The sequence below is a fragment of the Alligator sinensis genome, unplaced genomic scaffold (assembly GCF_000455745.1).
Source record: "Alligator sinensis unplaced genomic scaffold, ASM45574v1 scaffold314_1, whole genome shotgun sequence".
Taxonomy (NCBI): domain Eukaryota; kingdom Metazoa; phylum Chordata; order Crocodylia; family Alligatoridae; genus Alligator; species Alligator sinensis.
The window spans coordinates 814,527-837,039 of NW_005842703.1; the positions used below are offsets into that span (position 1 = coordinate 814,527).

The 22,513-nt window shown below is 43.0% G+C and overlaps 1 protein-coding gene across 1 annotated transcript in view; it reads left to right on the plus strand.

The window, feature by feature from the left end:
• Window positions 1–22,513, plus strand: part of LOC102386698 (spectrin beta chain, non-erythrocytic 5) — a gene marked incomplete at its 3' end in the record, with an annotated part of 69,082 nt that overhangs the window by 41,628 nt on the left and 4,941 nt on the right. The window contains 14 exon segments of the mRNA XM_025216043.1: window positions 1–193; window positions 1,141–1,280; window positions 4,961–5,060; window positions 6,330–6,500; window positions 6,926–7,090; window positions 8,116–8,342; window positions 10,503–10,689; window positions 12,082–12,282; window positions 12,968–13,084; window positions 14,214–14,377; window positions 14,848–14,980; window positions 16,029–16,177; window positions 20,455–20,569; window positions 21,211–21,321. The exon segment at window positions 1–193 is cut by the window's left edge and continues 31 nt beyond it. Of these exon segments, the coding sequence (XP_025071828.1) occupies window positions 1–193; window positions 1,141–1,280; window positions 4,961–5,060; window positions 6,330–6,500; window positions 6,926–7,090; window positions 8,116–8,342; window positions 10,503–10,689; window positions 12,082–12,282; window positions 12,968–13,084; window positions 14,214–14,377; window positions 14,848–14,980; window positions 16,029–16,177; window positions 20,455–20,569; window positions 21,211–21,321 (2,173 nt within the window).

Sequence of the window (22,513 nt, forward strand, 5' to 3'; positions counted from 1 at the left end):
CAGCAGAGCCCAGGAGTTGGGCCTGTCCACAGACAGGCTTGCAAAGGAAACCAGTGAGTTGGAGAAGATGTGGGAGCAGCGGAGGCAGAAGCTGGAAGAAGGCTTGGAACTGCAGAAGTTTAACAGGGAAGTAGATCGTCTCAGAGCAGCCCTCTCCAGTCATGAAGCTTTTCTCCGAGTAGATGAACTTGGGGTATGTATCAGACCTGAACTGGCCCTATCTATCTTCTGCTCTCCATCCCTATCCGGAAAACCAACAATGATTCTCCCAGAACCTCAATAAAGCACCATCTCTGCCCTCTGGCTCACAATGTAGTATTTCTAGCTGAGTTCAAACTGATTTCAGCATCTTTGTAACAATCATACACTAACATTCAGAAGCTGGGCACATAAATATAAATCCAACTTCATCTTTTGGGGACATGAAGAGGAGGCGAAGGATTCTCCTACTTTTTAGCCCCATAGCTTAGTAATTAGGGCAGTTTTCCAGGGATTGAGAAATGCAGACTTTAGGGTCCCCCTGGGTAGTGGAGATTTGAACCCACATATCCCACTGCAGAGCAGAGTGCCCTAACCAATGTCTGGGGTAGACCTTACCCTGAACCCTTCCTATAAACCCTTCCTATGGAAACTGGACCACTGAAAACCAAGTGGGAAAAATATGTGGTGCTAGAAAGACAATAACCCTGTCTCTGTGCTTTAGTGAGACGGAGACTGCTCGGGAAAGAAGTGTGCCCTCTGTTTTAACCGTTGCTCCCTGCTCTCACTGCTGTCTATCCATCATATCTAATGACTATTTAATGCAAAATGTGGAAACACTGTTGGCACCCTAACCATAAGATATTGGGCTAAAAGGTGAAAGAGCCTTGCTCCTCCACCTCCAGTTTCAAATGGCCACTAGTTTGGGGTACTCTTAAGCTAGTTTCAGGGATTTGCATATTTCTTGTCCCCTAAGGCAGAGCATAAACATCTGTGAGGAGGGGCAAAATATACAATATATTTTCTGCCTGAGGGAGAAAGTAAAGAATAAGGATGTGGACAAAGAAAAAAAAATGATGCCAACTCTTCCATTGCTATAAAGATAATATGTACCAGTAATATAAAGATGAAACTCAATTTAGTTTTATTTCCTCAATCTAGGACCATGTAGATGCTGTTCGCAGCCTGCTAAAACAGCACAAGAATTTTGAACAGCTCCTGATAGCACTGAAGCGACGGGGAGAAGCAATGAATGATCATGGGAAAAAGCTGGTGGAGCGCAGACACTTTGCTTCTTCCACGTGAGTCAGAGCCCTTCCAGCTTGAAGTTTAAAGAGGAAGTAGGGAAGACAATGACTCCAGAAAAGGCATTTTACAAACTTATACAAACTGTAATGTGATTTTCGGGTGAAATTGAAAATAATTTTTGAGCCAGCATTCACACCAAATATAATCACCCCCCAAGCTGTAATGTTCTAGGTGGGCTGGAAGAATGGGAATTCTCTCATTTCCCTCCATATTGCATCTTACCATGGAGAACAAGGGCCTGGTACTTCAGAGATGCATATTTCATGCATCATTCTGCTGACTGCCTTCCTGTGATCAATTAGGACACCAAGTCTTTCTTCTTCTCAGCTGCTTTCAGCTGATGAGCTCCTAACTTACAGAAGAAATTCTTGTTGTTGGATTCCCTAAATGTGTGACTTTGCGTTTAGTACTGTGCATACCCTGACCCCAGATTGATTAAGATGTGCCTTTTAGACACACTCCTAGGGTGTTCTCACACCTTCAACCTCAAACCACTCTCTGATGTCTGCTGCTTGACCACTGAGAACAGTCTGAGCCTGCTTCACAGGTCACCTCCCTGACCTACAGTGCCTCAGCTTTATCCATGTTACCTAGGTCTTTTCAGCTCTTTGCAGATGGGATTTTGCCAGCTTGAAGGATCATACCCTTGTCTAATCATGTGCTCTGAAATTAGTGGTTCCAACTTCCGTAGAAGAGGCCTGCCTGTATAGTCAAATGATCTGAAATGACTCTTATCAATGACAATAAGTTATACAAAATAACCAAAAGATGCATTGTACAAACAAGAGTAATCCTAAAAAATCAGTAATCATATGCTGAGATACAGACAATGATTTTACTTTATCTTTGCATCTTAGTCCTAAGCACTAGAAAACAGCTACTACTTCTCAGCTCAACAGGTTAGATAACAGCTGCTGATTCTGACCTTCCTGTGCCTCAGACCACTTCCACAAGGGTCAATTTGACTCCACATTAAACATATCCATGTCAGATTCTAATTCTCAGTGATTGCTTCTCTAAAACTTGAATAGAGGTGGAGCATTTAAGCTAATCATTACCCTACTAAACAGCCCTGGCCAAAATATAAACAAATAAAATTTACATTAATATCAAATTCCATCATTTGTATTGGCATAATCATGATAAGGCTAAGCACAGCTTAATGCTACCTATTCATAGAGATAACACAAGTCATAACAGTAAAAGCACTTCAATAAAACATACATGATGTCCCACAAACGCCTCACAATATTGTGGGTTTGCAACAGGTATTACTAAATTTGCCACATATTTATTACTCCAGTCCTCAAGTCTTCTCATTTTTCCTGCGTAAAATTATAAGCCTCCATTATGTTGGTAATGCATAATAGTTTTGTGTTGACATAAAATTTAAACATTCCTCCTTTTTGTGCCAAGGTTGCTATGAATATTAAATAAGATCCTTTATGAATTCTGTTCCTTTGAATAGAATCCACTCTCATGTTCCTTTAACCATTACATATCCAACCTCAAATTAATTAATAATTTACCAAGTGGACCATATCATACTCTTTATGGAAACCTAGAGAGATCTACCACATTTCATTTGTTTAGAAAATAATTTTATCTTGTCAAAGAGATATCAGCGGTGTTTGGCATTACTTACCTACAGTAATTTCTTGCTATTTTTTCCATTTATGTCTTTATTTATTCTTTGTCTTATTTATTTCTTCTGTCAAAATGTCTTTCAAAATTTTGCTTGCTGTCTATTGAGGTCAGACTAAAGGGCCCAGAGTTGCCTTGATCACCTTTCTTCTCTTTTTAAAATATGGGTATTACTTTGGCTATTCCTCCCCAGGTGTGACAGTTATAATAAGTTTTTACTATTAGTCTTGCAATTACATGTTCTGTTTTCTTCAGAATCCTGGGATGGGGCTTATATAGTCCCCCTGACTTGACCACATTATGCTACAGGAGTTTTGTTCCCACTTTGAATGTGGTAATTCTATTTGCATATGCTCCATTGCATTAGAGATAATTTTTATTTAGACAGCATGAGTGCCTGATGGTGTAATACTCCTGGGGTAAACTGAGAAGCTACAGTTATCCTTATAGCTGCTTGTCCTGCTTGCCCCTTATTCTGGCACTTTTACTGAACTCAGCTTGCATGTGCATATGTGCCTGACATACATTGCAAAGGTTCAGTTATACATATGAAAAATAAATATGAGGAGCATTTGGTAATGTCCCAGAATGAATTCACATATCAGATAGCCAAATGATGCACAGGATCATAAACCTAGTTTTCAGTGGTAAATGAGGTGTTTGTCACCATGCTTGTATTAGCTTATGCTTACATGATATTGGACAGTATCCTACTTTAGGAAAGAGTGGGAGACAAGTGCAGGGCCAGAGCTGAGAGAATTAAAATCAAATATAGAGTAAAGAAAGAAACAAAGTTTTAAAACATGAATACAGAGAAACCCTAGGGAGAAAAGGATAGAGAGTGAAAGGGAAATTCTAATTAAAAAAGAGGTAGTGCTTATACCTGTTTATATAGTGGAGTACACGCTTGTGCCAGCTGAGCATATGCTGATGTTCTTGTATTATTAATTCATAGCATAACCTGTCATTTAGATGGACTCCCCTCCCACTCCACTCCCAGCACCATATTTGTTTGCCTGTAAATTGGTTCACTTTTAGGGAAAACAACCAGGGGCATAATTAGCAAGTGTTGTGCCCTGAGCAGAGATGCCAGACAGATGATGGGGAGAGAGGAGGTGCCTTGCCTACCCTGGAGACCTAAAGAACATGACTTGTGCCACTACTGCAGGGTATCCCCACCCCTGGCAACTGCTGTCATAGTGCAGTGTCCCCACATCCTGGTGGCTGCTTGTGCAGTATGGAGTTGCTACTGAGGCAGCACTGGCTACTTGTGGCTACCTTTCTGGTGCCCCTTCTAAGTCAGTGTGCAGGGATGGTGCCCCACTTGCCCACCCCTAGTTATGCTACTACAAACAACTCTGAGCTAGATCTCCAGATGGTGTAAATCAATGTCATAGTTTCCTTGACTTCAATAAAACTGTCAGTTTCCACCAATGGAAGATCACTCCAAAGGCTTAAACTAAAGGAAAATGGTGTCTAAGATCAAGTTACTGGTATGAACTCTACAAACTATTGTTTATAAGTTTCACAAACCTTGAACCCATCTCTTGTTATGTTGTTTCAAATAAGGTATTTCCAAGGATACAAGTGAACTAAAGAGAAACTTTTCAGGGCAGGGAATGTATTATTGTGCATGTATGCACAGGACCTAGCATTTGGTGGTGGTATTCTAATATAAATTATGTTTGATAAGCAGTCAAAGACTCTCCACCTCTAGACTTTGTTGCACCTCCCCCTTTTAGTCCTTTCTCCTTCCTTATGAGAAGAAGTAGCTGCTAGTAGCATCTGCTTTCTTCCATACATATAACCTTTCCACCTCAGCAAGGACAGCGTGGTCATGCAAAAGGACAGCATAGTAGGCCTTGCAACCTCTTACTTTTGGCAAGAGCTGCATGGGGTTAGTTACAATTTAGCCCAAAGTTATCATGACTAGCAATAAAGACTGACCCAATGGTTATCAGTTCTATTGCTCTGTTATCATTCAAGTTAGAGGATTCAAAATTATTTAAGGTTATGCTTTTCTTTGCAGGATCCAAGAGAAAATAACCACTTTCCAGGAAAAATGGAAGTGGCTGAAACAAAGCAGTGAACAGAGGAAACAAAAGCTACTGGCTTCTCTTCAGCTGCAGGTAAAATGTCTGGTGTTCCAAGACCAACCAGAAAATCCCATGAATTTTCAATAATTTTACCGTCTCTGTGATCTGAGCAATGCTAAAATTATTGATCGCTCTCTAGTAACAACCACAGCCCACTTTACCTTTGGGCAGAAAATAGAAAGCCTTGACCTTATCTGTAGGATGATTAGGTATTGTCAATGAATGGCAAATGTAACTAGTGGATCACAGTGAAATACAAGTGAGACAAATCAATGGAAAAATGGACATATTTAATGAAAATTAACTTGGATATTTTGACCAAAAGATAGTAACCTTGTTAATGGTACCTTGGTCCTTAGCCCATGTGTTGCACAGACTAGGTTAGGGTCCTTGTAGAGAACAAGTAAAGATGCTGTTCCTTCAGAACTGATGAGAGGAAAGCTCTGCTTTCAGATTCCTGATGGGGGGGATGAAAGTTACCCAAATTCAGGCCCTAAAACATTGGGCCTGAATTTGCTGTCATTCTAGTGTTAATTATGAGTGCTCCACTGAAGTAAATAGCATCACATTGGACTAAAATTCATGCCATTTCTGTAAGCAAAGAACTGGCCCGTTTTCTGTTATGTTTTCTTTTCTTTTTTCCACAATGTCATTAAATTATTATTTTACTATGCAAGCAAAGGTACAGTTTGCTTAATAGGATTTGATTCTTCACAAGGGCATTAACCTAGTTGTCTTTTTGTATATGCACAATTTTGCATTTCCTCTCCAGACATGAAATAATTTTCACATGGAATGGTTCTGGGGAATTGAGGAAACCCTACAGAGGTTTCTTTTCATTGTCTATAAGGTTCCTCAAGTGAAAATTGCTTTAAGACACATGTTATTTATAATTAAGAAGCATCATATTATATTGCAACTATTTTGTCTATGTGCAACAAGATATTCAGAGTATAATTAAGGCTTTCACCATTAAGGTATATAGATATAACAGTAGTCAGCTCCTTGTAATTTATCTTTTTTTTAACTTTTGTTGATTCCTGAGGGCAGTGGAGTAGAAAATTCTCCTTTTACAATATAACAAAGATATTACTCTGAAGCTGTGAAAACTTGTCAGGAAATCAAGATATTAATCCCTCAATTCAAGTTCTTTCACGGTAAAATATACCAGACTTTCGAATTTTCAGACAAAGTAAGAACCCAATACTTTATGGGAGATTCCTGGAACCCAGAGCAAACTAGTATCCTGGAGTCTGCATGCAGTCAGGAGTCAAATAAGTTTATCCCATTTTCTCCTGGAAGGAGTTCAACCATGATGTTGCTGAGCTCCTAATATGGATGGAAGAGAAATACAAGATTGCATCAGATGAGTCGTATCGTGACCCAACAAATATTCTGCGTAAACTGAAGTGGCATGAGGCAGCAGAGAAAGAAATGATGGCCCACAAAGAACACTTTGCAGAACTTCTGAAGGTGAGGGTTGTTTCACTATTATGTACAGTCACCTTCTTGGCTCATGCTTGAGAGCCTCTATGCTATTTGAAAGCCCCTGATTCAGTCAAGAGTATGTATAGGGTGCCACTGGATAAATAAAGGTTGGGAACTCTATTTTAGTTGCAAATTGATACATTTTGGGCTAGCAGATAATGGTGTGATGGGGACGTGTGTGGATTTGGGTTATTTTCTGGAATAGTAGTCATTCCTGATCAAGTTCAGCAACATGAATCATTCCACCATCATTGTTCTGTAGCATGATGAATCTGAAGTAGGAGAAATCTTGATGATGTTTGGCATTCCTTGGAAACAAACATTCATAAATATCAGAACCAAAATTAGTACTAGAATTAGCATTTTGTCCCTTTTTTAGACCTTTTGCATTGTTTGCTTTGTCTCTGCAGACTGGAAATCAACTTATTAGAGATGAACATTATGCTGCAGATTCCATCCAGGCCAAAATATCAGAACTAAAGAAGAAGTGGGAGAAATTGTACAACAGGATGGTAGAACGAGGAGACAAGCTAAGGCAAGCTGGACAGCAAGAACAGCTTATGGAACTGCTCCAGGTCAGTAGGTTATACGTTTCAGTGGAGAGGGTCTGGTGCAGTTCTAGGATCTCCAGGTTATCAAGCTTATCACAAAGATCAGAAAATGTAGTACCCCAAAGTTTTGCCATCCTGAGGAAGACTTCTTTAGATTTTCTGAGGTAAAGAATCAGTGCCTCAGAAGATTTTTTTATAGGACCTCAGTCTACCAAGGATTCTGGGCATGTAGTTTAGTTTTACAAGAGAAGCATTGTTCTGTGAAGTTGTGCACCATTGCTGTCATTACAAAGGATTGCTGTTTTGGGGTCGCAAAAGTTGTGACTCAGTGGGTGTGTCTACACATACATTAATGCCCTTTTTCTAAAGCACATTAAATTAGTACCTCCAATGTGAGGTACTCAATGTGCATTAGGCAGTAGTGCATTTGCACACTTTTCACTAATGTTTAATAAACAGTAGACTATTCTTCTGCTCATTAACATAATGTCACAGCTTTTTACATGATGTTTTAATGCTCAGTGAAATAGTCTACTGCACATTAAAGCACACGTGCGGACACACCTACTGAGTTTTAAGATATTAAATATAATGGAACGTAAAATATAACTAAAAGGCTGTTTTTAAAAAGTCTGTTGACTGGCTGGGAAAAGAATTGTTATGACAAATAGTATAAATCAAAACATCCCAGAAAAATGTCTTTGGGTTAGCCACCTACCTTTTGATCTACTAAGAAAAGATCTGCAAAGCACAGAGAACATTCTTGTGGGAGAAACTATGTGGAGGTGAAGAAAAAAGGTCCAAGATTCAATGTATGAACAGTTCAGTTAGAGTGGCCAAGGTCTGGAACGGGCTCCCAAGGGAGGTGGTGCTCTCCCCTACCCTGGGGGTCTTCAAGAGGAGGTTAGATAGGCATCTAGCTGGGGTCATCTAGACCCAGCACTCTTTGCTGCCTATGCAGGGGGTTGGACTCTGATCTATTGAGGTCCCTTCCGACCCTAACATCTATGAATCTATGAACTAGCATGAAGTGGACCCTTTTCTTGTAGGACTCCAAAGAGAAGATAGAAAAGATTGAAAAGGTTCTTCAAGATGCAGAGACAGGCCATGATTTGCGCTCCAGCCGTGATCTCCTCAAGCAGCACAGTCAGCTGGAAAATGAAACACATGAGCTGGCTGAGAAAATGAACTCTATTGTGTCCCATGCAAAGAAAATGGCAACTAATCACTTTGACTCCCAGAGGATTCTAGATGAGACACAGAAATATCTGCAAAGGTAAAGGAGGCATTCTCCCTTCTCTCCTCACCTCCCATTCCTCCTCAAATGCGTTAGTACGTTAGTGGCAGAGTTAGAAACAAACCTGTGGGTTTTTGATTGTCCACTCTCTATCATAAACAATAGAAAAAAACATTTCTCCATTAACTAGACTTAGCAGACAGGCTCTGCTTCTCTCACCAGCTGTTTCCATAGTTGTGCTAATCCATCTGGCCTAAAGAGCTGCCTGCTACCTTTCTTCAAACTCTGCTAGTGAACCTTAATTCTGAGCAGTAACACTACTGCTGTTCTAGTCTCTGGTTCCCTGCAGATTCTACCAAGCCTCTTGCTAAACTGTGTAGTGATCCAGCATTTAGTAGGTACTAGCTTCAGACCATTAATAGTCTCTTGGCTTATGAACAAAGACTGACTTGAATCCACCAGTCATCAAAAGTGAAAGTCATATTTTCCCAATAAACCAACTGAACACAACTACAGTTTCAAAATGAGGATCCTCATTTCCTCTCTTTGCAGGCTAAGATAGTCAGGTACTGAGTACATGGACAGAGGGATACTCCCAATTCCTAAGCCTACTTCCTTGTTTGTTATAGTGATTGTATCATACTGACTTCACCCTGCTGTGCCTTAACACACATACAGTGTCACCTATGCCATGAGTTTTGCTTGTCAGCGGTTTGAAGTGCAGGTTCCCAGAAACCCCTGCACCTATCTCCTTGAAACTTGACAGGCTTTGTGGTCTCAGCAAGAGCTACCACCCCTGCAGTTTTCACCTCACTGTGGCTTAACACACAAATGACATGAGTTTTGCTTGTCAGCAGCTTGAGGTGCAGTTTCCCAGACACCCCTGCACCTATCACCTTGAAACGTGGCAAGCTTCATGCCCTCAGCAGAGGCTACCACTCCTGCATGTTTCATGTAAATCAGCCAAAAAACAACAAAGTTATAGATATTTCATTGATTCCCCATTATACCCTATGGCCGAATCTCTGAATCTCTCCAAATGGGCTCCAAATCTTTTCTGAATTGAATCGGCCAAATCCGAATCGAATAGTTGCCTATTTGCACAGGCCTAATTTGCATTCTCTGATTGTCCTGAGAATTGACATGCTCCAGCAGGCAAGTGGCGTATATTTGGGTTATTTGGGTCAGGGCGTCCCGTGAAAATGTTCCCGTTCTCATAGCACCTTTTTGTACTGACCGTGACTCAGACAGTGGCACTGATCTATACCAAGTCGCATTGGATTTGCCTTCAGCTATTGCCACCCTCCCTAGACCTCCATGCAGGAAGCAATATTTTTGAAGTTATTTAGAATCTTGCTGTATAAATTGGCATGCATCCAGTATGTGTGCTAGAGACAGGGATTCCCACAGGTCCTGCAGGGTGGGTGCCCTTTGAGAGCAGCACCATGTTGTGTGCTCCAGCAGCAACTAAACTGAGGATCTTGCCTCACATTATGTTTCTCCTTAAGGAACAGACTCTAGTCCTGAAACCCAAGAGCTAAGCAAGATTCATATTATGTCATCCAGCAATTCTGAGACTCTAGAAAAATCTGGGCCCAGAGAGTAGTAGGCAGCTTAGTTGCATGAATTCCAAAACACCTGGGCCTGTACCCTGGAGCAGTTCTCTCTACTAGATCTAGATTCTGGAGCCCAGATATCCTTTACTTCAGCATGAAGGAGTCCCTACTGCTCAGCCAGTATCTGGATGATCTGCGTGGTTAATTCTGGGAGAAGTAACAATGAGGTAGGCATAATAATCATGGGCGACTGGTGCCACCTTAGTTGGGGTGGGCATGTGCCCCCAGCAACCAGTCAGCGATATTTCATTGATTCCCCATTATACCAAATGGCCGAATGTCTTCCAAATCTTTTCCAAATCAATTCGGCCAAATCGAATCAGAAAAGCGATATGGATCTCTGAATCTGAATCAACCAAACCTGAATCGAATAGTTGCCTATTCGCACAGGCCTACTCACTACATACTTGCCAAGAGCTGCCCTACAGAGAAGGGTTACTGTTTGTTTAGATAGAGATAGTACCAACTTTGGGAATTTAGTCTCCCAAGGACTGTCCAGCCTTTCACAATCTGCACTGTAAAATCATGGCTGTTTCCTTTAGTTGGTTGTGGATAACAATTCATTTTAACATCTGATCCTCAGGTTTGAGTCCTTGCAGGTGCCTCTTAATAAGAGGCATCAGCTGCTGCAGGCAACAGTGGATCTGTACCAGTTCTACCATTACCATGACATGGAGATGAACTGGATCAAAGAACGACTGGCCATTGCCAAATCCACCAAATGTGGCAAATCCTTGGATGCGAGTCAAAGCCTACTGCAAAAGCATAAGGTACTTCCTTTATGTTACTCTGGGTATGATGGAAACAAAGTATACATCAGAGAATCTACTTGCCTAACACCTAAAACCCTACTATTATATATTTCCCATTGCCTCCCAGGATTGAGTTAGAGAAGAGCCTTACAAACTGAGGGAGAAAAATGTCTATAAAGCCAAATTCTCACTACAGTGTGATCCCAACATTAGCCATTTGGTACTGTCTGAGTTTATTCCAGTAGCTTCATATGCGCTTAAAATCCAGATGTGGTTATTTATTTATGTATTTATTTTATTTATTTATATGATTTATACACCACCCTTCCCAACAAAGGTTCAAGGCAGCTTCCAATAAAAGGACAGAATAACTTATATAAAACAGGAGAGTAACAAGACGACAAAACAACTTTAAAGGGAGGTAGAATATCAACATAAGAGAAACCCCGTAAATAATATTTCAACCCAGCTTTGTTTGCTAATCACCTGCCCAAGTAAGAAGGTTTTGCAGCACTTCTGAAAGATGTCCAAGCTCAGGCTTTGCAGGCCTTAATAGGGAGGGAGTTCTAGACATGAAGAGCAACTGCTGAAAAAGATTTTCTGCATGTTTTTGCCAAGCAAACTTGGCATACTGGTGGTACTTGCAGGAGGTTGCTCACAGCTGACCTTAGGGATTGTGATGGGGCATAAGAGAGAAGGCAGTCCCTTAGGGACTTAGGGCCGTGAATATTTAGGGCCTTATGGGTCCAAACCAGCAACTTAAATTACACCCAGAAAGCTGTTGGAGCCCGTGCAGACTGGAGCACTGGAGCTGTGTGCTTTTGGCAGCTCGCTCCCATCAGAAAGTTCTACACCAGCTGTAGTTCCCAGATAGTTTTCAGGGGCATTCCAGATTGACAGATGACCTTCAAGGAACTATGATATTTCTGTTGAAACTATAGGAATTATCAGTTCTTACAGAAGTTATGTTATCATTGTGCTTTGAGGAAATCAATTATTTTAATTTAAAATGCTTACATTGGTGCATGTTGCTATCACTGATACAAAATTCTTTGGACAAATCAATCTAACTGGATTGCACAATACAGATTTCTGTGGAATCTGTTTCTTTTTAGCTGTTTTTTCACAGGAATCTTTTTGCCCTCGTTCTTTCTACCTGGGATTTGACAGACAGCATCAGGTCAATGAGCTAAACTAATGTACTGGCTCTTTTTCCATTGGCAGCAGAATGTTTCATTTTAGCAGGTTATACCAGAAGCAACTCATTTTGTGGAGATCTAAACAGCGGACCCATATATCTTGCAACCTATAAGTACCCCCCTAATCTCCCAGTTCTAGCATCCTTCCTCTGCATAATTGTATGCCACCCTGCCCATGCTTTTTCTTATCTCCTACTCTTCCACTCCCCAGGAATTGCAGGCAGAAGTGAATGCTCACAAGCAGCAAGTTCATAGAGTCCTTCACAAAGGAAAAACTATGGCTGAATACAAGCACCCTTCATCTCAGATAATACTGGAGAAATGCCAGGAGCTTGTCACCAGCTGGATGGAGCTGGAGAAATCATGTGAGGAGAGGATGAAGCAGCTGCAGCACACTGTTGGGTTCCAGCAGGTATGAATTACAGTAAAGTGATTCCAATTAGTCTGTTTCAGGCCAAAAGCTGAACAGAAAAGCTTTAAGTAAAAAGTAAACCTGCTTTAAGATCTCAAACCATTTGGATTGATAGTTGCATCATTGCATGAACCTGAAGTAATGCATGGACAGCTGGGGTAGAGAGCTAAAGCATAATCCCTCATCTGCAGCTGCTGAGCAGGAGCTATAGGCCTTCTAAACCAATTGCTGGATGAGAAAAGGGAACAGGATCTTGATCCTAGGCTAATGAAGTCAATGAAGAGTTTTCATTTTAAATCATTTGGGTGAGGATCTGGCTCTTACTCATATGGTGCACATGAGATACATACGTTCCCCTTACTCATTGCTTCACTGGAAATGACTTCACACAGCACCAGGTTGGGGCTGAAGTGGTTCAGAGGGACTTGGATTGGACATCCCAAGCCAAACTAATGTGGGGCCATGTTTTGAAGGTAAATGTTTAAAATATGAACATAGGAAACCTTTCACTAGAATATGTGAAAATTTTGCAGCTCATCTGGGGCTGGATTTCTTTGGGACTGATGCTTTAATGTGTCTCCACCCACTGATATTATAGTGCAATCTGTGGTCAGAATTTGTCAAATTGAAGGAGTGACAGTAACCATATCACAGGAGTAAAAGTAATTCCTCTTCCTTTTGTTAGTTTTTAATGCATACTTCAGACTTGGAAACTTGGGTAGCAGAGAAGCTTCCCTTTGTGACCAGTGGGGACTATGGTAAAGATGAAGCTGCAACACTGAAACTTCTCAAGAAACACAAGGTAACTCAGTATCATCACCCATATTAAAATTCTTAAGAAATGTAGTCCTAGTCCACAGTGGTCCCTCTTAGTTAGTTGCCATAATTTCAAACTGATGTATCTTCATTCTAGGATGGATTTGCTAGACTGGAAATAACAGGTGTTTATAGACATGCTCTGGGAGTGCGGGGGCCAGGAGGTGGCACCTGGAGCATCACGTGTATCAATGCCCCCAATGCTGAAAAATAGTGATGGGGGCACTTAAAACTAAAGTTTATAGAACAAGCTATAGTTGAAGTGTTCCTGCCACCATTTTTCAGTGTAGGGACGCTGATACACGTGACGCTGGAGTATGCTGGAGCATTGTAATTAGAGCACATCAGAGCAGTGTCTCTGCATGTGTACAGGTGCCCAAAGAATTTTGCTTACCACTGCATTTGTTAAAGGCTTAACTGGTGGGGGGTGGGGATCATGGAGGAATCCAGTATCTTATTTCTCTGAGCTCAGAATCAGTTCAACTCTGTCATATTTATTATAGCCCCAGAGTTAAAAATATAAATCATTGTTTCCTTTCCAGCAATGTAGCAGGTTTCTCTAGTGCCTTTGTTTGTCTACATCAGAGGTTCCCAACCCCTAGGATATGGCCCAGTACAAAGCCACTAATGGTTGTCGGTCTGCAGGAGGGTTGGCTGCCGGACCAGAAGCCCAGAAGTGACCGACATACTGCAGACCAGCAGCCAACCCTTTTTTATACTCAGTATAAACTGAACAGTATCTGTTTTTTATACTCAGTATAAAAAAGGGTTGGCTGCCAGTCCACAGTATGCTGGTCACTTCTAGTCTGCAGTATGCTGGTCCAGTTTGCCAGTCCGTGGTCACTTCCGATCTGCGGTTTGCTGGTCCGTGGTCTTAAAAAGGTTGGGAACCACTGGTCTACATTGTTTGAGTAAAGGTATCTTATTTTGTAAAAGTTACGAAAAATATTAATTCATTTGTGTCAGGAGAGGCAGTGTGCTCGTTAAGAAAGGTTGAGCCTGCTCTTCTGGTGCCTTTCTGGTTGTCACTCAGGCTGCTGCCAACATTGACTGCCTGTGGATTTCATATAACTTACTCCCCCTTGGTACTCAGGTAATTTTCTTCTTGCTCTCAGGCACTGGAACAGGAGATCAGAGTTTACCAGAATATGAGGAATGAGCTGGGTGAAACAGCCAAAGCACATCTTCTCCCAGGCTTCATCCAGTTTGATGAGGCTGATGCGCCACAGGAGCAGGTTCACTCAAAGTTCCAGGACTTGCAGGAGAAGGCTACAGCAAGGTATGGGCTAGAACACTGGTTCCCAACTTTTTCTTGCCATGACCTGCTGCTGGGAGTAGAGTGCAACAATGGTGGCAGCGGCAGCCCAGGGTCAGGGGAGCTCCCGGCACGCGGCATGCTTCGTCTTTTGCATGCAGCACCACTGGCATTGCCCCCGCAACCTCATTTAGGTTGCGACCCAAAGTTGGGAACTGCTGGACTAGAGAAATAATGGTTTTGACTAAATACCCAATCTGGGTCCCTCAATGAATCTCGGGTCTGATCCAAAGCCTATTGAAGTCACTAGGAAATCTTTTCATTGGCATCACTGGGCTTTGGATCACATTCTAATCACCTCTGTATATACTGCAGTGTCAGTTTCCAAAAAATGGATTCTTTCCAAATTTGTATCCTGCGGAGTGCTGATCCTTGTGAAAAGTGATTTGAGAATATGTATATTCCACTTTTTTCCTCCCCCTCCCTCTAAACAGAAGGAAGAAGCTGGATGAGACTCTTGTTCTGCATGAGTTCCTGAGGGAGTATGAGGACCTACAGGACTGGATCAGTCAGCAGAGGCAAGTGGCTAGCTCTGATGACTATGGCAGTGACTATGAACATGTCCTGGTGAGTTTCAGTAGGAAGCCTTGAAAGTTTACTTAATTTAGTACAGCAAACATACATGACATGGAGTCTGACTATATGAAAAGTATGACATTGATGATTAGGACTCTGAAGACATTTTAAGACATAGATATGAATGCTTGGGAGATGGGAATAAAAAGGATGGTGAAGGAGTAAGGTGTTTAAGTATGGAATAATACTGAACAAGAAAAATGTAAATGAGCAACTGAAGGAAAAATGTAAGATCACTTAGAAAATGAAGTAGAATTATTGGTTGTAAAAGGTTGGCAGTGTTGTTTAACACACCCAGCTACAATAGCAGAGCAGGGATAGTACAAAATAGCTGGCTGCTATGGATGGTCCCCTGTTAGAAAGAAGGGGCAGTAGGTTTCAGGGGAGAAGGGAGCAAAAGGAAATTTTTGATCATTTAGAAGAGCGTTGAAGCAAGCTGGTGGGAGGGCTCTGAGAGGGCAAGACTTTGTTTTCCAAAACACTAGCAAGTTGGGTGGATGATTCAGCAAGGTCCTATAGGGCTGACAAGCTTGGTTGGAGTGGGCTGCTTAAAGCAGCCTCAGTTCATTTTCTTCTGACTTTGACTGGTGAAATATTGTGTCCACAAAAATGGAAGTGGGACTGATTGAAACTGTAGCCCCAAATAAACTTTTACATTTGCCCCGCAGGTGTATACTATTTAACAATTTAAGCTTAAACTTGTTCAGTTTTATATATAGCATTTGGAATATGTTTAATCGGATGTCCATTTATTTTCTATTTTGGATTGCCTTTATCATACGGCTTATGCTCTCACCCTCTGTAAGCATCACAGAGCTAGCACATTATTTAATTATTTCTTTTTCAGATAAACTGTGGACCCTACTGGTGTCTTAGAATAAAATTTAGACTCACTTTCTCTATGGTTTCTGCCACTCTTTGTCACTAGCCTATTGCCTTCTTTTAGAATGTGATCAAGGGATGGCTGATCAGGTATTGATAAGCAATAGTAGCAACCCAAAGAGAGTTTGATATTCCTTTTTCATTCCTCCTTCGCAAGGATCTTTGTGCCAAATTTGAAACTTTTCGGCACCAGCTGGCAACAGCTGCCAACAGAGTTGCAGCTTGCCAGCAGTTAGCAGAGAACTGCTTGTTGAAGCATGGGTACTCTGAATCCAGAGAGATCCGGCAGGAACAGAAAGAACTACGGTAAGAGACTAGCCCTGGTTATATCCTTTAATTGTCTGTCTGTTCTGCCCTAGGGGGAGGAAAGAGGGAGAAGTTTAAGATACAGGCACCAAATTCATTGATTTATAAATGTTCAGCAGTAAGGACCAGAAAAGGAGAGGTGTCTTATTCTGAAATGGTGTCAGTGGCAACTTTGTCAGTGGCATGGGACCCAGAATGTATCTTTTTAAAATGAATAATTCAAATTATATCAACTTGCTGATCAGGCAGCTCATGCAGTAGGCCATGTACCTGTATGTAGCAGAGTAAAGTTTCCTATGTCATTTTCCATACTTTCAGTTAATTGAACTGCTCGGAGGTTAATTATGTCATCAACATTCTTACTCCATGAATTTGAAATCTGTCAGGTTTGTGGGGAGAGTCACTGAGGGGTAGAATAGGATAGACTATGTTAGATAACCTGTGGTTGGATTCAGTTGAAGCAGGCTGGCATGCCAAAATGGCATGTCCTTTCTCCAAAATTGTAGCTTTCATTAAAAAAAAAAAAAAAGAGGCCCTAAATTCTAAGTTATACCTAAAGCTCCTTTGTGACACCAATATGGTAGAAAAGGGCTTCAGCCCAGCTACAGTTCAGACCTAGGTTGTTGCTGTTAGAAAGAAAACCTGGAAAACATTAGCAGATATAATGAAGTTTTCCTGAATCTGGCAGCTAAGTTTAATATACCTGAAATCTCTGAGCTGTCCCCTTTCATTTCAGCGAACAGTTAATGGCAATTATTTAAATGTAACCATTGCTAATTATTTCACTGCTGATTATTGGAAACTCCACGGTTGTGACTGTGTAGTTTAAGCAGTTACACTACTTCTTAGTGGCCCAAAGACTTTTTTTTAGCATCCTAAAGTATAAGTGCTTGTTTCCTGGGCTAGGGACACACATTAAAAAACCAAGAGCCTGAACTGATTCAATCTTTGCAGGTTAGTCTAACCTGGCCAGGCTAAATCACTTTGTAACTGCATAGACATCCCAGACATGCAGGCATATGCCTGCAGTGGCTCAGGCTAGAAGCTGGGGAGGGGCACGCCCTTACACTGTACTGAGCTGAGGGAGGGCATAGCCAGGCCATGGCAGGATGCTTTGATTGGGGAGGGGCTCCCCCACTTCTGCCACTGCACAGACCGTAGCCAGCATGTGGTCTGCTAGCTAATGCTGAGAAGTGTCTGTAAGGCAGAGAGGACAGGACCTCTGCCCCCACTGGCCCTGCTCCCAGCTGCAATTGTGCCATCTAGGGCTGGCAGCACCCCCTGCTCCCTCAGCCCCCAACCATTTTCCCCAGCCCTGCCCCACAGACCCAAAGCCCCACTTACCTCTAGGATGCAGGGGTGAAGGGCATGGCTCCACGGTAGCAGCACTCACCCACAAAGCCCCTCCACCCTGCATGCAGCTGCCACCACCCCATACCACCGCTGAGCCATGCAGCCAGTTGCGGAGCATGCTGCTGCATGCAAGCCCCCCGTTTCACCCCCCAGCTGGGCAGCACATATGTGGCCCGCACACGGTAGTTGCCACCATACTGCTACTGCTGTGCCCCGCACCACTTGCCTGCAAAGCCATTCAGGTGGCCGTGGGATGGTAGCGCAGGGTGCAGTGGCAGAGTTGCAGTGGCGGCCTGTGTGCGAACCTCCTGTCAGGCTGGCCAGCATGTGTGTGGCACACGGAGTGGCACCCCTGCCCTCACCCCCAGCCCTGCTCCTGGGAGTGGGCACAGGGGCACACTCCCCTCCTTGATCTAGCCCCCCAGCACCTTCCCTTTCCCCCACCCTGCCCCACCCCTTTCCCACACACACACTTACCTGCTGGGGTGGGTGTCAGTGTCTGCATGTCTGAGGGGCTGTTGCCAGGGGCATCAGGAGGGCTTTTGAGACTGGGGCGACGTATGGGGCACCAGCAGCACTGGGAGGGGCTGTGCGGGGGCCTTTAATTTTTAAGCAGAGAATTTGCAATTTTTAAGCAGAGAATTTGCAATTTTTAAGCAGAGAAAACCAGGATCCCTGCTGATCACTTAAACCAATTTATATGTAATGTCTGTCCCTAGCCCTGGAGTGCCTTCATTCTTCCATGTATGCTTGCTAACTCTTCCTTTTAATTCATATGACTCTCTCTCCCTTATATTTCTAAGGTTAGCTTTTATGCTCTTCTTCTCACGCTCAAATTTGTATTTTCACTCTCCTTTTGTTTACTATGGCCCACATGAGATGGGGCAGAGCACCAGAATCCAAGTACATCTCATTCATTTCTCCCAAACCCAAGCTAAAATCCAGTGGAGAAAATGGAAATCTAATACTCTGAGTGGTGAAATGGATCCTAAACACTTCCATTTCAATCATCCTACCACACATTATGAATAATCTGCTGTGGAATAAATTGCTCACAGAAATATAATGCATCCAAGGAGGTAAACAAGGGCTTTCTTTTCTATTCACTGCCTTTCTGCTGCTACCAGTGTATTTATCCCACTTCTGCATGCACTGAATAGAATCCATTGGACTGTAACAATAGTTATATTAGGACTGACTCAGTAAGAGCAAATCCTCATTGCCTGTAAGGAAACCACCTCCAGAAAGAATGATGGTGTAGCCTGGGTGTACACAGGTTTCTCTAATTGAGGGAATTATTGGCAGGGCAGTGTACTGTAGAGGGACACAACAGCCCAGCGGCCGCCTCCACCCCCTATAGAGTCAGGTCCAGTCAATCAATTACTTAACTATATACAGATTTATTATTACAACAAAACCATTAAAGGGTAAGGACATAGATTCTATATATATTATATATATTATAGGGTTTATTGTTTTGTAAATTTGTACACACACACACACACACGTGTGTGTGTGTGTGTACAAATTTACAAAACAATAAACCCTATAATATATATATATATACAGATATACACACACCCAGTTATCATTTAAAATACAGATGAACAATAGAACAAACCAGACCAAAGGATATTGATTGGGCAACCTTATAACTCTATTCACTTACAAACTATTACTTCAGATTATTCACATAAACTGTAAGGCACAGTCCACAGATATAATCAGCAGTCCTTAGACTACCTGAGTGCCCTCCAGGGCAGGGGCCCCACTCCTAAGTTGGAAAGGAAAGCAAAGGAGATGGGGGGAAAGAAAAAGGAGAGGAAGACCCCAAAGACTCCTAAGCTTCCCCGCTATCACCCAGGAGCGGCCCATGTGGTGCCCCTTCGCAACCCTTGGGGGGTCCCTCCCCTGTGGGGACCCTCTCTTCAGGGTAACTTACTACTCCACAGCCCCAGAGGGTTGTGTCTTGTTCTCCAGGTCAAGCTCTGTTCCCCGCCAGGTTTTCCTGCCGCCTGTCTCTGCTGCCACCGTCCTGGCTTAGGGCCACATGCACCGCTGTGTGTAGTGGGTGCTTAGCCTTGTGCTAGGGGATGGAGGCCTGGACAGCCTTGTGCAGCACTGGAGCTCAGTCTGCTCCCGGACCCTCTGGGCAGCGTGATCTGCACTGAGCTGCTGCCTTGTATCAGCAGCAGTAGACCCCGAGCCACCTCAAGCGGCTCCCAGGGTCTCTCACCCTCCGTGCAGCACCTCCTGCACTGAGCTCCTAGCCTCGTTCTGGGGGCTGTGGACCTGAGACACCCCAGGGGCTCCAAAGATCCTGCTCTGTGCACCAGCCTGTGCACCGTGTCTCTGGCCACACGCCAAAGGTTGCAGACCCGAGCCACCTCACGCAGCTCCCAGAGTCTGGACGCCATGCGCTGTGCTGCACACTGAGAGCCTAACCGCTGGAGCCGTGCCACACTCCCCACTGATAGAAGTCTTCAGGGGCTCTTCCTGGGCTACTGCTTCACCCTCATGAGCAGCTCCTCAGCTCTTCTAAGCCCCGCTCTTCTCTCTTTGTCCCTTGCTGCATCTGCCCCTCGTGCTGGGCACACAGCTCCTTTCGTACACTCCAGGGCTCCACCCCTGAAGTCCTCCAGACCTGACAGTCTTCAGTCAGGTCAGGGGAAGGTCTTCTCCCCCTCCCCTCAGGAAAGGGGTGTGATGTTATTTCTCTTGCTGCCTCCTGATTGGTGGATGGGCTCCACCAATCAAAACAGCAGGATCTGAAGCCTGGAGTTCAACCCAAGCGCTGAAAGGTGAGCCTGCTACAATGGCAAGGGCAAAAGTTTAAATAGAGGGGTCTTTTCTATTTTTCCTCTCTGTGTCCATCCTATTTGTTCCTATGTTTTCATGCTCCCTCTCTCCACACCCCTCTGTAGGAATTCCTGGGAAGAGCTACTGGAAATGACCAGAGTACGGGTCAAACAACTGCAGGAGGCTGAAAAGATTCACAAGTGTTGCCAAGACCTGACAGATGCCCTCACCCATATTGAGGTAAAAATTAGGGGGAAAGAGCTGTAAAGTAGGTTTCTCATTTTTTGCCTTACCCTGGCAGGTCTCTAGCAGATTCACCCTTCAGATTTCTGACATTTAAAGATTGTGTTTCCACTAGAAGTGCTAAAAAAAATTATCTTCCTCCTTCAAAGCCTGAACATAATAATGTTGTAGCACATAACATGACACTAACATAACCTCTAGGCCTTCAAACCAAACTAGAAAAATCATGTTGTTAACTGCTTCAGTTTTACAACTTCATCTTTAGTGTGTTAACTTTTAATGCATTGGAGAAAGCACTTTCCATCAAAAAGGCATCTCCTTACATGTGAATGAGAGGTAATCCCACATAGTTTCCTGCATGTGCAAGGCAATGGGACTTTTCTGGTTTATGGGCTGACCTATTCTCCATTCAGTTACTTAGGTAAAATTCTATTAACTACAATGAAGTTACTCCTTATATGCACTGGTATGAGTAAAGAATCAACCCCCCTGTATTTCGTAATATATTACCCAGTATTTTGGCCATAGCAAAAGAAAGTAAGGTGCCATACTAAGTGAGAAGCTGGCAGAAATGAATCCCTGGGGTTTTGCCTTGAAGCATAAATTAACAAAAGGGTCATTAACTCCTTCCTTCCTAGGAGAAGGCCAAGAGCATCCCAGATGACATTGCAAAAGACCTGAGTGGTGTGCTGTCCCAGCTACGCAAGCATGCCGCCCTTGAGCATGAAATCTCTGGAAATGAGCAGCAGGTGAGAAGTCACTTGTAATTTTTAATATGCAGTAAACAGCTGGGATTCTAAGACCATTCCAGCAATAAGTTCCCATTTTAAGTTTGTCAGGGCCAAAAAAAGTCCAAGGGTCTCCCTTAAAGCCTGCTATTTCTATTAATGTGTTCAAGGATTGGTGATAATTATGCAGTGAGTTATTTAAGGCCTTAAAATCAAGGAAAGCTTTATGAGTGTTGACTCCAAAATTAGCTTACAAGCTTGGTTCTGATAACCATTTGAAGTGATACTTATGTTAGGCTTATCTTAACCTTACAGTGCATTTTTCCTTCTGTTCAAACATCTCTCAGTTCATTGCATAAACATTTTCTGGATACTACATGATATGAGGAGAGACTGAATATTTTCTGGATACTGATATGGGTTTGTCAACTTGTTAGAGTGTGTCATGGAAGATGAAGAGGAAGTACAAACTCACTGAGAGGTCTCCTGGGAGAAGGGCTACTTGGGAAGTTAAGATTGGGGAGTACTCTTAGGCTTGTTATATGATCTTCTGAAAAGGTTTAGGTCATGAAAATAACTTTTTTTCAGAATTACTTGTATTTTATCCACAGAGATTTGATTTCATAGATTTCATAGACATTAGGGTTGGAACCACCTCTGGCGGCAGTCTGTTCCAGGCCTTGGGGGCTCGGACTATAAAGAAGTTCTTTCTTATGTTCAGCCTGAAACAGTCTTGGAGAAGTCTGTGACCGTTTGACTTTGTCATCCCACGGGGCGCTCTAGTGAACAGGCATTCCCCCAGATCCTGATGTATACCCCTTATATACTTATAGGTGGCCACCAGGTCCCCCCTGAGCCTGCGCTTTTTCAGGCTGAAGAGTCCCATAGCTCTCAGCCTCTCATCATAAGGCCTGTTTTCCTGCCCTCTGATCATGCGTGTGGCTCTCCTCTGGACTCTCTCAAGCTTCTCCACATACTTTTTGAATTGTGGAGTCCAGAACTGAATGAAGTACTCCAGCTGCGGCCTCACCAAGGCCGAGTACAGCAGGAGGATGACACCCTGGGATTTGCTAGAGAAGCATCTATGGATGCAAGCCAGAGTTTTGCTCACTTTGTCAGCTGCAACATCACATTGGTGGCTCATATTCATCTGTGGTCAGTCATGACCCCCAAGTCCCTTTCAGCCATGGTGCTAGCAAGCGTAGCACTGCCA